General features: G+C 26.6%; 1 protein-coding gene across 3 annotated transcripts in view; it reads left to right on the top strand.

Moving 5' to 3' along the window:
• LOC142318056 (uncharacterized) overlaps window positions 1–14,231 on the top strand; it is a 111,599-nt gene extending 97,368 nt beyond the window's left edge. For all 3 annotated transcript variants that reach the window (XM_075354581.1, XM_075354580.1, XM_075354582.1), the window contains 6 exons: window positions 1,616–1,792; window positions 7,166–7,309; window positions 8,179–8,442; window positions 10,720–10,812; window positions 11,268–11,424; window positions 12,628–14,231. In XM_075354581.1, coding sequence (XP_075210696.1) covers window positions 1,616–1,792; window positions 7,166–7,309; window positions 8,179–8,442; window positions 10,720–10,812; window positions 11,268–11,424; window positions 12,628–12,776 — 984 coding nt within the window. In that variant the 3' untranslated portion in view covers window positions 12,777–14,231. The remainder of the gene's footprint in view (window positions 1–1,615; window positions 1,793–7,165; window positions 7,310–8,178; window positions 8,443–10,719; window positions 10,813–11,267; window positions 11,425–12,627) is intronic.
• The last annotated feature ends 2,582 nt before the right edge of the window (window positions 14,232–16,813 follow it).

Here is a 16,813-nt window from a genome sequence, read left to right as displayed (position 1 = left end):
TTATCATTTCTGTGTTTGCTTATATATATATATATATATATATATATATATATCTGTATACACTATCATTATTATGTTACATATAAAAAAAAGTTTCCATTTATTAGTTCTCCAATTAGATAGAAACAATGTAATACCTTGGGAAAGTAATATAATATATTGCCCTCAAGAAGTATATTAATTTTTTTTTATGGTACCTTTCTCAGTCTTTCTTATGAGTATGATAAATTTAAAGTATCTTTGGTACAGGAGGCATAGTCAGAGTTGCTTTCATCAGTAGTAATGATGTTAGTCATTACATTTAATCACTTTGTTAGCTTTGGTAAAGCTGTGCTTTGTTTGCTATCAGTCCCTCTCTCTTACATTTTGGTGGCTTAACATGCCACTATGTTTGACTCATTAAAATAACAATAGGAAGCACTTTCATTCATCACTTTTCATAGTAAGCTTATCAAGAGATGCTTGTAATCTTGATAATGGCTTGGCAGTTAGAGAAAGACTTAAATTTCAAGTCAGATTGTCCAGAACATTTCTGGTTATGGTATCTAAAATACAAATTTATTTTCTGTTCTTATTGAATTAATAGTAAAATAAAGTACCGTTTTGTGGTTAAAATTTGCCCATTCTTATGTGTCCAAAAGAGTTTACTTAAAGTGTATTTTACTGAAAATAATTTCTGTTATTACACGATAATATAAATTAGTACATTTAATAATAATTAGCCAAGATTAGTGGAAATGTTTCATATTGCCCTTGAATAATTTTTATTTCTGTATTTTTATGCAACTTTTTTTAATTATTTATTTGAATGTAAGTGATGATATTTTACATCCCCATGTGGTTTTGTTTAGAGTGAGACCTTTTATCTCTTTTGATATGGTTTCAGAGTTGAATGTTACACACTCATGTTAGATGTTACATTATTTGATAAAGTAATAAATAAAACTCCATATAGTGTATTTACTATATGTCAATAACTTTGCAATTTCTATGCCATAATATGGCAACTGGTGACTGTTTATTTTTTTTTTAAATAAGTAGCATTATTACAATTTGAAAATTTTTTGCTTTAGATTTTCAATCTCTATTACAACAGATGTTTGATTTCTCATTTACAATTAGAGTGTATTGTTTTATTATTAACAAAGAATTCTCATCATGTTAAAGTAAAATTAAAAATGTTTTATTTGATGAATGGATGAGATGGGTAAATATTTAAGAGAACTCAAAATTTTATGCCAATAAAGTTTTGCTGTATTAAATGTTCTTATTGATAGCTGGGATACAGATCAGAGGTGCTGCTTAAATTCCATTTTACCTTGGAAGATCTCAACTGAGATATGGTTTAGAAGTACACTCTTCCATGAGATGAATGGCATTTAGGATGTGGATTCTATACATAACAACGTTTTTTAATTTACCGCAGTTGGTTTTAATTTATTCTTTACTAAACATTTTTGAAGATAGTAGTGAGCTAACTTCTGCTACTATGTGATCAGGTAAAATGGCTTTATTTGCTGGGTAAAATATCATTTAAATTTATATTACTTGTTTTTGATAATACATGAGAAAATGTTTGAATGCTAACACTAAAGTAACTACAATAATTTTTAAGGGTTACTACGCATCACCAGAATGTCGTTATGTTGCTCCTAACTCTGCACAGACAAAGTATATATTTACTGTAATGCTTAATTCTTGTGGAACTCAATTCATTGATGGATTTAGTGAAGGAAAACAGGCATATTTAGAAAATGTTCTTGTTCTACAGAATGAACCAGGAATTCAAGAGGTAATTCAATTTTATTTTACATATCCTAACTAATAAAATGAAGCATAAGCTAATTTGCTAAAAAAAAATTATCACTGATTCCATTTCTTCAGAGATAATTTAAATTGATTTAGCCTTAGGAAATCTGAAAACTAGATTACATAAATAAAAACTTTAAAGAAGCAATTACGTGTATATTGATAATTATTATTTACAAAGATAAATTATGTTTAGAGTTACTGGTATGTTATACTACCAAATAGTATTTACACAAATACAAAATACAAATATATATGTATTTATTTATTTGTGTAAATATCATTCTGTTGGATATATACAGATAATAATTTTATGCACACTCATTAATTATGTTGCTCAGATTTTCTCAGTCAGGCAAATTTCTATAAGATAGAAAGATCCCTTAGACTACTAGGATCTTGTAAAATGGATTGCATATGTGTAGAAAAAATGACAAATTGGATTCATAAATATTGGATAGTGGGATTGAAATGACATTTTTACTAATGTATTTATAAATATATACTTTTTGGGTTGATTTGCTAAGGATTTGATCTTAAAAGACTGATATTTGTATCAAAAACCATAAACTCCAGAATAAAATTTTAAGGTATGCAGGTATTTTTTTTTGGAATTGGTGATAACTATTTATATTTGTAAATTAAACAATTTTTAATTTAGTGATCATTAAAAGTCCAACTACTCAAGTCACACTAAACACAGTAATTTATTATTTAGGTTATTTATTGTATGAAATCTAACTTTATTTTTATACTTCTCAATCAAACCAAACTGTTGGTTTCATGGAGAATGAAATCAGGAGTTTGGCTTCCTATACAAGTTTGGTCCTTGTACAGGAAAAGAAGAAATAACTTTTAATTATTGTTGATTAACAATGTAGTATTAACCTTATAATAATAATAATTATAATATTACTATTATAATACATTATAAAGGGTAATCATTTTATCACATAGTTTGGTGCAGGTTAGTGTAGTTTGGGAATGTCCCAGAAAATGGCATCACAGTGTTCCTCAAGGTAGGTAACATACACACTTGTTGGTTAAATCACAGATCTGCCTTAAAAAAAAGTTGTGTTTTTTTATAAGTTTGTTACTTGCATTAAAAAATGTCAGTGCTGTGCTTTTTTGCAGCACTTTACTTATTTTTTATTGTGGAAGTATATTTTCAAAAATAGTCACGCATGTGAAGGAATAATTTTATTATAAGTATTTTGATATGCCTATGCTCAACAACTTGAAAATTATGAGAATTGTCAGGCATTTCCAAGAGACCAGATCTGTTGATGATAAGAAGGCAAGGAATTCTCAAGAGTTAGTGGATGCAAAACTAGTCAAAGTTGTGGTACTATTAAAAGGGTCCTCAACAAAAAGTTTGAATGAACTGGAATTGTAAATGCAAATATCTAATGGGAGTGCACCGAAGGCAAGAAAGAAATTATGTCTCTTTGCTTACCATATGTTCAGGAAATGAAAGAATCAATGACTCAAACAAATTGCATACTCTAGTTGGCAGATTATTTTTTTGAGACATCATAGAATCGGCCTCTTTATTGTTTTTAAGTGCCAAAGCATACTTCCAGTTTAGTTGATATGTCATCAGACAGAGCAACAGATTTTGGTAGATTGAAAATCCTCATCTCTTAGATGAAATGCTGTTACATTCATTGAAATTTGAGGAGATGTATATGATTACATGATGATAAATTTTTTGTTTGTGTGAAAATAGGATCCCTACTTTTTGACATGAACCTTAACAGTCAGTTAAGATTCATAATCCTCAACAGGACATAATCATACAATTTATGCACTTCTGAATACAGATAAACATTATCGTCACTTGCAACAAAACAGAGCACTACGTCACACATCCTATGGCACTATGGGGTTTCTCAAAAAAATATTTTCTGACCACCTGATTTTCAAAAGTTTTGTGACAGTCCCCTCCCACCAGCCACCTGATTTATATCAAGAGGATTTTTCTTTCTGAACTTATTTAAAAGTTTGTATGTACTCACAGAATCCACACATTGTATAAGACCTGAAGGGGGATGATAATCCAAGAGATTATGCCCATCAGCCATATGCTCCTGTGCAAGGTGGCATCCAACAATGTTAAGAGGGCTCACACCAGCCTTGTAATGCAGGGTGGACATTTTCAACACTTTACTGTAATCAGGTGCTGTAAGTCAACATGTTATTTGATGTCTATATATCACTTTTTACATTAAATACATTATTGAGGTATGCGAGAATTTATTCCACGGGAATAATATATTATTGTGCTGTATCTTGTGTAGGTGTGTGCTTTTTAATCAATATGTATTGTCGAATAATATGCCACCTTGATTAGGTTTAATTATTCTAAATATTTTATTATTCGCTGGTTCATTCCAATAAATAATCTTTATTTTGTTTATAATATAAATTACTTTTATTCTGATCTTTGAACTTGTAATTCATATGTATATAACATTATTGTATTAATTAATTACATGTTTGTAATAAACATATGTTGAGTCTTTGAAAAATGGAACAAGACTGACTAAAAATAAGGCATTAGACCAATTCAATTAATAAGAGTAATGAAAAAGTGAGAATTTATAGAGTAAAAAAAAATGAAAATTTTTATTTTAAAATTTAGAAGTCCTCCATTAATAAAATTTTAAGTCCTCCTTTTAATAAAAAAGGAGCAAATGAAACCTGAGTCTCAACATATATATTCATTAGGTGGTTTTTGATTTTTGGCATATTTCATTCATTTGATCATTGTTGGTTGTTTCATCAAAACTTACTAATTAATTTATGTCTTAATAACTTTTAACAAAAAAAAAAGGAAGAAGGGAATAAAAAAATAAATAGCTTCTAATCAGTGACTGAGTCTAGTGAATTTCATGTTTTCAGACAAACCTTGAGATTTTGAAACAATTTTAGCCAAGATAAGTTAGAAATTTTTCCTAGTATTTAACAAATTGGATAATTATTCCTAGTTTGTAAACTACTTTTTGGATCATTTTATTTCAATAGAAATTATTAATATAATATTTACAATGAATATCTCATTAAGCTACACAAAAAAAAAAATTACGGAAAATAGTCTATCAACAAATAAAAGATGAATAAATATAAAAATAATTGATAAGATCCAAAAATATATTTGAGAAAATGGCATGCTGCTACACTTTTTGATAATAAAGTACTATAAATACTTTCATTATGTATAAATATGTTTTGCTGTGATATATCTTCTTCAGTGGATCTTTATGTGGCTGCTGCATAGTTATTTGTAATTTATGACAAATGAACAAGAAATTAAAAATTCTTTTGTTTTTTTTAATTAAAGAGATAATAATGTAAATTGAAGATGATCTCAGACTCAGCTAATCTAAAAATCTTTCCACCTTTATTTTTTTATGATATATGAAGACATTTTTACAAAATAGTGTGAAAATTTCTCAATTTTTGACACTAAATTTAATTTCATTTATAATATTAACAATTTTTATTTTATAGTTACTTTTCATTATGAAATGTGTATTTATAAAAACACTAACAACCTTGTAATGGCTTTGCCCGTGCTATATGGTTACTTGCATTTTCCATCGGGGCCAATTTTTTTATTTTATGTGTTTTAGTCAAATAACTGGAGACAGGTGCAGCCATTCATGTTGCAGATACAGTAAAAGTGGGGATGGAAGTGTTGGTTGAACCGCTTTGGGTACACCAGAGTACCCCTTAAAAAAATAAAATTCAAAAAAACTTGAAAATGGTTGTAGATATTTATCTGAAGAATACTTAAAAGCACAAATATACTGAATATCTTATTTAGTATAGTCAAAAATGGGAAAATTTTCAATCATTGTTAAAAATTATTTTACCTTTCTTCACCCCTTTCAAGATCAAATTTCAAAAAATCTATAAATTGGTTTTTAAATATTCACATCAAGATTACACAAACCAAAAATCAAGTTGTTAAAGTCAACTAAGAAAATAAGCCGAAATTATGAAAATAAGAAAGAAGTAATTAAATTAAATTTAAGAAATTAAATTATAAGAAATTTTAGGAAATTAAGAAAATAGCTGGGTTTAAAAAAAAATCAAAGAATCCATTTTAACCTTTAAACTCGGAATTTTAAAAAATCTGGAAATTGGTGTTTAGATATTCACACGAAGATTACACACATAAAAAAAAGTTGGTGTCTCCATTCATTACCAAGAATATAAAAAAATAGTAAACTTTATTGTTACTCCATTCTAATAATAATTTTAAAAAATCCTTTCCTATTGTAAACTTACACCATATCAAGAATATGTATACAAATTTTCATCAATTTATCTTCAAGATTTTTTGCTGGGTGTTGATTATGGATCACTCACTCTGTTTTATTATGTAGATTAACCACAACATGTAAATTTTGTAGATAGATTAAAGTAGCAAATACAACATACTTGAATAATATAAAATCTGCAAACATAGTAAATTTGGAAAAGTAATGTACTAAATGAACAAAGACATCATAGATCAAATGTACCACTTAACCTTATTCTAACAGTTTCCTACTCATTTTAAAATCACATCTTAAAGAAAATTGTAAACAAAACTCTTAAAAAGATCTAATAGAAGAATATTTCCAATTTAAGATTTTTAATACAATACTCATAAAACTATTTATTTGATATATATTTTATAATTTTCCTACAGATTGTTTAGAAAGGAAAGTATTTTATGAACTTTTTCTCCATGAATATTTTTGTAATTTTGCAAAGTAAACTATTGCAATGAAATAAATTACAGAATTTTTTTATTCACAATTATACACTAGTCCACTGGGCTGGTCTAGTGATTAACTTGTCGTTACAAACCATTGATTGATAGCTGATTTTTGATATTGTATATTCTGAGGTTCAAATCCTAATAAACTTAGTTGCTTTTGTATGGATTTGAATACTTGACAGTGGATACCAGTGTACTTTGGTGGTTAGGGCTCAATTAATCACATGTTTCAGGAATGGTCAGCCTGAGTCTGTATAAGACTACACCTAATACACATGCCATACATCATCCTCATCTTATTGGGCTGAGGGGGGTTGCTTATTGAACAGATTTGTAATGCACATATTTGGAAAATATATATTTAACAAGTTATTTACTATATCTATTTTTCGTAATTGTAGCTTATTGTGTTGGTTAGGTAAGTAAAATCATTTATTTATGCTGATTAAAAGTTGTTAAAGCATGAATCTCACTTGAAATAATTATCTGATTGTTTAAACATTATATAATATTGTTTGATTCAGTAGTTATTTTTTACTGTCAAGTTTTTCAACTTATTTTCAAAATTTGATTTTCTTGTAGGTCTGGGATAGTGTAAGAAGTGTTAGATGCCTTTGGGAAGGTAATTTAAACAAAGCACTTAGTGTGGCGCTTAGTGTTGATATGTTAAACCAGGAAGTTGTTACATTCAGTGGTGACACAGCAACTGCAAGACTTGACATTCAGGTATAAATTATAGTTATTATTTTAATTTAATTATTTAATGAAAAATTATTTTATTAAACCAGCTAGTATTCATGATGTAGAAGGATGAAATGGAAAATAAAATATAGTATTATTGGCATATTTTCTGTCATCAAACCATTTTAATTTTCAATTAATTAAATCTAAACTAAATTCTGAACTTGACAATAACTATTCTCTTAGTAGTACTCACTTCTTGTATGTCACTAAAATATTAATTTTTATAAAATACTAGTTTACAAATAATAAAATTGTAAAAAACAAAATTTAAATAAGTAAGTTCTAAACATAATACTATCCCTGATGAATAACATTTTTCTTACTGTTAGCATTACTCAGTGATTTATCATTGACTATTCATTCTAATAATATAATACTTTTTATAACTCAATGTAAAGTTTTTAATAATTTGTTTTATCATAGCTGTAGCTATGTTTTTGCATCATCTCTCTACTTTGATTTAAAATTCTAATTATGGTTTGAGAGGATGGCTTCATGTTATCACCTACTGTTACTTGGCCTCTGACTAAATTACAGTTTCACAAAAAATAAAGACTTTCACTTGTTTCAAGACACAATAGTTGTTGATTCAGGAAACATAAAATTATAAATAAGTGAAAAAATAAAAGATAAAATAAAATTTCTTTTCTATGTTAACAGGTGACAGCTACCAACAATAGATGTATTTAATTACTTTAATTGAACACCTAACATAGTAATTTAAAACGTAATAATAACAATATAATATTTAATAAAATTAACTGATTAATAATAAACAAATTTTCTTCTAAACACTAAGGTGCATAGTTATTTTAATAAATTAATATCATAATATGAATTTTATGTTTTAGATTGGAAAAGGACCATTTGCACCAAATGCAAATGGGCTTATTAAAATAGGAGAACCGATGACGCTTGTGGTTACTGTAGATGGTGATCCAGCATTCAATGTTCTTGTTCGAGAATGTATTGCTAGAGATAATGATCCTAGTTCTGGTAATATTGTTAAATTAACAGATGATCTGGGTTGTGTACTTAAACCAAAATTGATTGGTGCTTTCCAGACAAGTCGTAACCCTGAAACTGGTAGCACAATTGCTTATGCATTTTTCCAGGTAAATTAAAAATTGTACTAGATATTATTTTCGAACAATGAAATATATACATCACCATAATTATAATAATTATTATTACCATGTACATAATAACAGTAATATTGTCATTGACGTTTATTTAAATTAATGCTTAGAGTAAATAATTCACTAGCATATACTTTGTTTAAAATGTGTTATGTATTTGTGAAAATAATTTTTATAGTGGTTAATTCTTTTCATCTGCACGATTTATATTAATTCAAATCTGCTTTTTCAATTAGTTGTTTAGATATTTTTACCTTTTAAAAATGGTGACACACACACACACACACACACACACATATTACTTTACTGAAATAATCATTAAGAGAGATTAAAAAATTAATCTCTTTCTTCCTTGTATGAAGTAAAGGAAGTACTGTGATCGCGAAAAATTTCAGTGTTCAGATTTCAACAGAAGTATCCATTTTGACGATTCCTGAATCCATTTTGACTAGTTTGATGTGACATCTGTATGTATCCAAAATCCAAAAGTCAAAAAGTCCAAAAATCCAAAAAAATTGGATTTTGAACTTTTTCTTAACTGCAGTAATAAGCCCTCATTGAGTCAATTTCAACAACATCATAACTGCTACTTATTTTCATTGGTTCCAGAGTTATAGCCAAATAAAATTTTAATTAATGAAATATTTGGATCTTACAAGAGGAAGGCACATCGATTCAAATCCTACTTCATCTGCTTTTTTTAATTTAAATATATTGATTTATTAATAATTAATTGTTAACATCTGACTGTAAACTAATCTTTATGATAAATAATAATTCAATAATAACAATAAAAAAAAAAAAAAAAATGAAAAAAATATCAGAAGTCATTAATGAAATAGAATTTTATGTACTTTTCACTTAAAAAAAAAAATGTGTATATATAATTTAATAGGTATGCAAGGAAGTCTTGTGGTGTCCACATCAGATTTTTATGATTTGTAATATATACATATTCCTTAACCATAGGATTCTTATTTCATATTTTATGAAATAAAATATATCATAAATTTGTCTACTTGTCACTTATAATAAATTTTTACAGAATGTTGGCTCAGTATTTTGTTTTGGATAGATACTTTCATAAATCTATGAGCGCCTTGATTCATAGATTACCAGGTTATCGTCACAACCTCTTCAGTGTGTGATACTGTTATTTATCTATCAAAGTTTTATAAATGCTATCAAAAATGTATCTTTTAGGTAGAAACAGAATCATAATTTAAATAATAAATGGTTTTAGATGAACATTGCTAAGAAGGGAAACTTACTGTTCAAATGCTGGAATACATTTTAGTGTTTTCATTAAAAATGATTTCTCCTCTTTTAAAATCTTAATTAGTAAAATCATGGCAATTGAGTATTTTAGTAGTTTATAAGGAACAATCAGTAGAGTTTTATGTTTAAATATTGGTAAATTATTACTGGTTTTGACTTTGACATTATTTAAAAAATTTAGATAATGTGCTAAATTTATTTATGCATCCCTTTTGTGCATTTCATTTTGTTTATAGAATTATTATTATTATTATATTGAAAATATCTAAAAAAAAATAAAGCTGACATAAAAATTGTCAGCATATCTAATCTTTTGTTTAACTTTAGTTTCATCACTATTAGTGAACAGCTGGCATAGAGTTTGAGGACTGAATATAAAAATCATTTAAATAGGGAAGATAAATTTATCTTATTTTACATGATAAGAGAAGATAAATCTGATTAAGTATGTCAAGAAAAGGGGAGGTAACTTCAATACTGGTTTAGACAAATAGGTTGAAAAAAATTAAATACACTTGAATTGAAAAAAAAATGTACTTAAAAATTTAAGGAGTAAGCATAATGCATACAGAAGTTAGATTTTAAAAACATATATTAAAAATGACACAATTAAAACAATTACACCTAAACTTTTACATTTGTCATTTTTTAAATGAATTTCTTCTTTGGTTTAATAGCTTATTAAACTTCACTGTAAAGCAAACATAAAAGGACTGGTTATGATTTGTGATTAAACTTACAATCGTTATAATTTAAGTTTTCTTATAAAGAATCTGGAATTGTAAAAAATGGGATAACATAAAATGACAAAAAAATATAACACTGTTTCACTACCATTTATTTGATAAGAGTCAGATTAATTTTATATGTTTTCTTTTAATGTATTATATTTCAAATATCAAAAAACCATTTGAAATATACATTAAAACTGCATCATATTCATTGTTAAATTAATTGTATTACATTTTTTTTCAGGCATTTAAGTTCCCAGATGTAATGGATCTAACTATTGAATGCAATGTGGAATTATGCAAAACTGATTGCCAACCTTGCCCGAATCCTAATCAGGTAATAACAAATTAACAATAATAATAAAATATATATGTCTTACAAATTCAGTTTATGTATTGGTACAAGTATATCAAATATAGATTGGATTATGAATATATAAGTAATTGTAACAAAAAATAATGTAAAAATGTTTAATGCAGCACAAAATTTCTATTAAATTTATGACTGGCAGCAAATGAAATATTTTTGGTAATCTTTTCCAAAAAATTTTTATCAAAATTTTAATATATATTTAATTTACAACAAGAATGTTTTAATAATGAAATGTTTATTAAATGTTTTGTTATTTAATTTAGTACATAAATTTCTCGTAATAAGCAATTTCTATATTATAGTAATAAAAATTCAAATTAACTTTTAAGTCAGTGAAATATTTGATCTGAAAATTACATTTTTCTAACATTACTGAATGATAATTATTAATAATTCATTGAGCTTCAATTATATTTCAGAAACTAGAGCCAGGTAAAAGAAGAAGAAGAGATATATTGAATAGTTCTTTAATTGCTGATCCTGTAACATTAGGAGGTAGACTTCGAGTATATTTACCTGAAGACATTGAACAGTCATCAACCAGCAACACACCTGTTGTGATCAATGTTGGATCAAGTAAGTTGAAAAATATAAGTAATATGCTTATCCCCTTAAAATTTATGATAGTTGATTCCCAACTTTAGTAAAAGTTAAAAATTAAGCTGTATAATAACAAGCAATTGCTTTCTGGAATTTCAGAATAACAGGTGTAATAATAATATAAATTTTTGTTTCTCTGTTGTAATAATTACAGCATGTTACTGTACAAAGTAATCATAGAGACATGTCTCTAAAATCATGAAATAAATTTTTGCCACCTAGACTATTAAAAACAAAACTAAAATTAAGTTAATACTAAGAAAAAAAAAATTTAACTTGGAAAATCTATTTTTTGTTAAGGAGAGGACATCTATTGTGACTGAGTCCCCAGTTTTCTTACGGATGTCCCGCACAAGTTCCTCCTCAGAGGTAAGGGTATCAATGTCCTTTATCAATAAATGGATTCACTGAACGCCCCTACCAGCCATAAGTGGTACCCTTCACTTTATTCATGATTTGTTGGTGTAACTTCTCGGCTGTGGCCCCAGTGTCCTTAATTCTTATATGGAGGTCCTCTCTCTAACCCCTTTGTGCTGAAAGAATACTTGCCTCACCCGGCAACATGGTTTTCTTCACTGTGCGAAGGAGGTTCGTATATATCTGACCCGCCGCCTTCACCACAGCTGTCATAGTTGGGAGCCAGCCCTGTATGTTTCTTCATCGGGACCTGACTCCCGGTAGCTCCCAATGAAGTCACATCTATATGTACTCGAAGCTTAGTAGAATTTCTTACTTTCATTTTTAAAATATTATAATTTTACATAAATGATTAATAAATCACAGTAATATCTGGTTGACTAATAACTTAAATGATTTATTCACTACCAAAGTAGATCTGGTAATACTGACTTAATTGTGATTTAGGCCTACTTTATAAGGGAATTATCTAAATACAGCTGTCCTGTGTCTTTAATTGATATTTAACTGCTAAGGTTGTTAACCAAAAAACAATCCCAACAATTTGTAATTAACCTGCAATATAGAAACTTCATTCAGTGTTATTCTGCTGATCAACAAGAATAGGTTTATTATTCATCAAATGTCATTTTTTTATTTTTCAGAGATCATTTTTATATTGGTAAGTTATTATTACTTATTAAGTACTGTTTATCGTCTGCAATTGCTATAGAGGTTTATTTTAATTATTGATTATCACTAATGTTTTATTTACATTTGCAGTGGCTGAACAGACCTCAGATTCAGTGTGCTTGTCAACTGGAGTATTTATTACCATGTTCACAGTTCTTCTTGGAATTATGGCTGCATCATGTTTGACTACTGTATCACTATGGTTCAAACTTCAAAGGAATCCATTTTTAAAAAACTAATCCTAGAACCAACTGTAATTGAATGCAACAAACCTGTGTATTAATCAGAGCTCAATCTTTGTAAGAAATAATAAATTATGAAAAAAGGAACTAACAGATTAAATAAGATAAAGCAAAAAGATTCTATTGTTACCATATGTACTGAAAAATATACAACTTCAACAACAAAAAACTTCATCATGAACTTACACGTCATTATAACAACAAATAGAAATATGATTTGCAAGATTTAATATTTTCCAGAATTGCTCTCTTTCTATAGATAGTGCTAGCAAAAACATTTATGTAATAACCAAAGTAAATGAATAAAAGTTACCATATCAGACTTGTTTAAAAGCAAAGAACTACTTATATAATTTCTAGCAAACATTTATAAGTTAAAATTACAAATTATTTTATATTAAATAAAGTATATTTCGTTTAATTTAAATAAAAATACTGCAGAAATCTTTTAGATAATTTATGACAGTACAAAATTGAACTTTTACAAAAAATAAATTTAAAAACAACTCTTCTTGGAAATATCCATCCAGAAAATCTTTTCAGAGCTATGATACAGTTTATTTGATAGCATAAATTCTTTATTGAACTCTAAAGAAGCTTCTATCACAGTTCTGTAAACATATTTCACAATTCTGAAAACATACGATTTTTCTGAAAGATTATACTGAAAGTTTGTTTTAAAATTTTCATTTCTTTATAAAATTGAAATTATTCTCTTTACTGATACATTAATATACGAGTCTGCTTCAATAAGATTTTATTTAGCTAAACTTATAACTGACGAAATTAATGATAGTTATAGCATATTCATCAGAAACTTCTTTTCTAAAGTAATATGTTAGAAAAAAAGGAATTGTTTACATAATGATATAGGTAAACATGATTATACATAAAAATGATTGACACGATAAATATAGGTAAATTAAATTAATGAATTGGTAAGACATTAGAAGTAATGATTTTTAAATCTTTCTGCCAGAAGATATCACTGTAGTTTGTATTTTTCAAAAAAAAAAAAAAAAAAAAAAAACATATTACTAGCTTTATAAATAAATAAAAAATTATTAATTTAGATACATGTGAAAGTAGGTGCTAAAAGTAAACTGAAACTGAAATAGTTCATTCTTATAATTACGATTTTATCAAAATGAATGAATGGATGAGCAAATAAGATTAATGTATTTACTACTTTAGTCCAGCTCTGATTCATTATGTATTTACTATGTTTTTGTGTTGAGTGCACCACAAGTTTTGTGAGAGTGAGTGTTTTTAAATGTGTGCATGTATTAGTGAGTTGTATATATACATACTTATATATTCTTTTATATATTAAATCTATTATATAGATATATTTGTATGCTTTTCTACTTGAAAATAAAAATAAATGTAAATATATATTGTATATAAGGAGAAATAAAATTTATATTGTCTAAATATACCACACATTTTATACTGGTAATATAGTAATTAGAGTAATAAAAACTGAATTGTGCCATTTTTCTTTTTTTTCATGATATAAATTATATTTTGCACATATTCCTCTTTATTCACAATAAAAATATTTTGTTTACAATTAGAAATTACATGTTTCATAAACATGAAAGGTAATTTTATATATAAAAATTATTTTAGATATAGTGTAATTTCTTTATATATTTTTTTTTTTTAATAAAGAACATTAAAATTAAATATGTTTTGTTTTTATTTGCATTATTTATTAACTTCATGTCGTAATTTTGAATACTTTGAAATAGTTTCTTTCTTTTACAACATAGTTAATTATTTAATTTAATTCAGAATCCCTGATGTATCATGATGGTACGTGGCAGGTGTATCATTAAGTATTTAAATTTGTCAAGAGTAAATGATCAGTAACATTAAAACTATGTTAAGGGTAAAAGAGCCTAGAATTCAAATCACTGAAAAAAGTTGTTTTCTGTTTCAAAACATAGTCCTTTCAGTAGTTCTGAAGGAAATTATAAACTGTAAAGTAGTAGATATTGATTCTAATTGTAATTTAATAAATTGAAAAGTAAAAAACTGATCTAAAGGAACTGTGATCAAAGAAATGGAACAAAGAAAGACTAAAAAATTGATTTGTAGTTAATGTAGACTTTGAATAAAGTCTTAATAGAATCAAAAAAGTAGATTTAATAGAAGATGAATGAATGAACTTTAAAAAGGAAACAATTTTAATCAGAGTAGACTTTAAGTAGAAAAGTAATGAATCAATTTAAAAAGAAAAAAGAATAGGGTGCATACATACACATAGCTTTCTCTTAGTAAGCAATCATTACACCTTGTTTTTCATACACCTATTACCAACACCTACATTTCCAACTGCTTATAAAAACTTGGTAGATAAAAAAAGTCAAATAGTTTTGTTAGTAAAAATGTCTTTATATATCTGTCCTTAAACAGCATTATTTACTTATTTTTTGTTTATGAATACATGAGTCTGCACCAGAAAGATTACTATTTAGGTTCTGGAAATAGTGAGAGACCATGAGAAGGTGATCAATCATATGAATTATATCTGAATTCTTGTTTCTCAAAAATTTCAGGTATGTTTATTTAAAATTGAATCGATTGTATTACCAGGTATAGTTATTCTATTTTATTACAATAGATAACACAAAATTAGAAATTATTTTTTTCCGTTACAAAAATTGATATAATAATTTAAATATAATAATGGTAATTAAATAATCTTCTAACTAAAAATTTAAAAGCTAAGCTGAATTTGCTTTGGCTTTTTTAATGAGATTTCTTTTTTCAAATTTAAGAGATTACAAATATTTACATTTAGTTATTAGGCAGAACTTGCCGATAGTTCTAAATTATCAATTTTAATTTCTTTTTTAAATTTTGGCTTGATGAATTTATTCACCACAGGAACCTACAGAATGTACATCTTGGTTCAGCTTTTCTCCCAACAGAAAAGTATATCCTTCTTATTTCTTAATTGATCTTATAATCCCTGAGCATTTTTTATTGAGACAATCAGTTCAATCTGAAATAGTAAACAAGAATTTTTTCTGATTACTCTCATTAATGTCCATCAGTCTGAAAGGCTTTGATACAGCTTCTTTTTGCATAATAAATTTAATTCATGACCTCTTTAAAAATCTCTTTCTTAAAATAGTTATCACATTAAGTAATCAGAACATCATATCTGTCGATTATTTTAACAAAATCTGATACTTGTTTCTATTTCTAGAATATTATAAGGAATTCTCGTTGAAATGATTTTAAATATAATAGTTTGGTTGCTTTTCTGTTTTTTTGCCTGTCAATTCCAGAAATACATATATGAAATTATTGTGGTTATGAAAAGGAACATAAATTAAAAATATTATGAGAGAAGGAATATAAATTAAACATATTATAATCTCCTTCTATTAATTACTCTAATTAATTGTTTTTCTCTTAATCGTTTGTATCTCCCCATCAGAAAGTTCACATACTGAATCCAATAGATGACACTAATAATTTTAGGGCAGGGGTACTTCACAAAATGTCCAAGTTTTTATTTTTTCAAAAGTATGGATAAACAATGCATGCCTTTCCCAGCTTTATTAATAACATATGTAATTTACAGTTTGGTGAACCCATATCACTTGCAAATTTTCTAACTTTAAAACTAATTTCCTCAATGGCTACAATAATTTTCTATAGTAATTCTTTTGGTATACAGGCAACAAAATATAAAAATTAAACTTTTAACCATTATTACTTCTAAACTACTAATTACATGCTCTACATAACCAGATACCTTTTTGATAAAACTTGAAGTGTTAAGTATCTTGCTATATCATCAACTCTCCATTTTAAACACTTTCTAATAAGTAAAACTTTTTTTGGCATTCACTGAAAGAGTTTGTAACTTGAAATGAAAACACTAATGCTGGTTGCAAAGTTCTTGTCTACAATGCCCTATCCTGCTTCATATTCCCTCTGTCTTCCATTTTAAAGTGTACCAAATTTCATTAAAATATCTCGGTCTATTTATTCTTAAGACGTTATTTTTTATA

The sequence above is a fragment of the Lycorma delicatula genome, chromosome 1 (genome assembly GCF_047948215.1).
Source record: "Lycorma delicatula isolate Av1 chromosome 1, ASM4794821v1, whole genome shotgun sequence".
NCBI classification, from domain to species: Eukaryota; Metazoa; Arthropoda; class Insecta; order Hemiptera; family Fulgoridae; genus Lycorma; species Lycorma delicatula.
The sequence above is the reverse complement of the archived record's forward strand: the minus strand, read 5'-3'. Positions and strand labels throughout refer to the sequence as shown.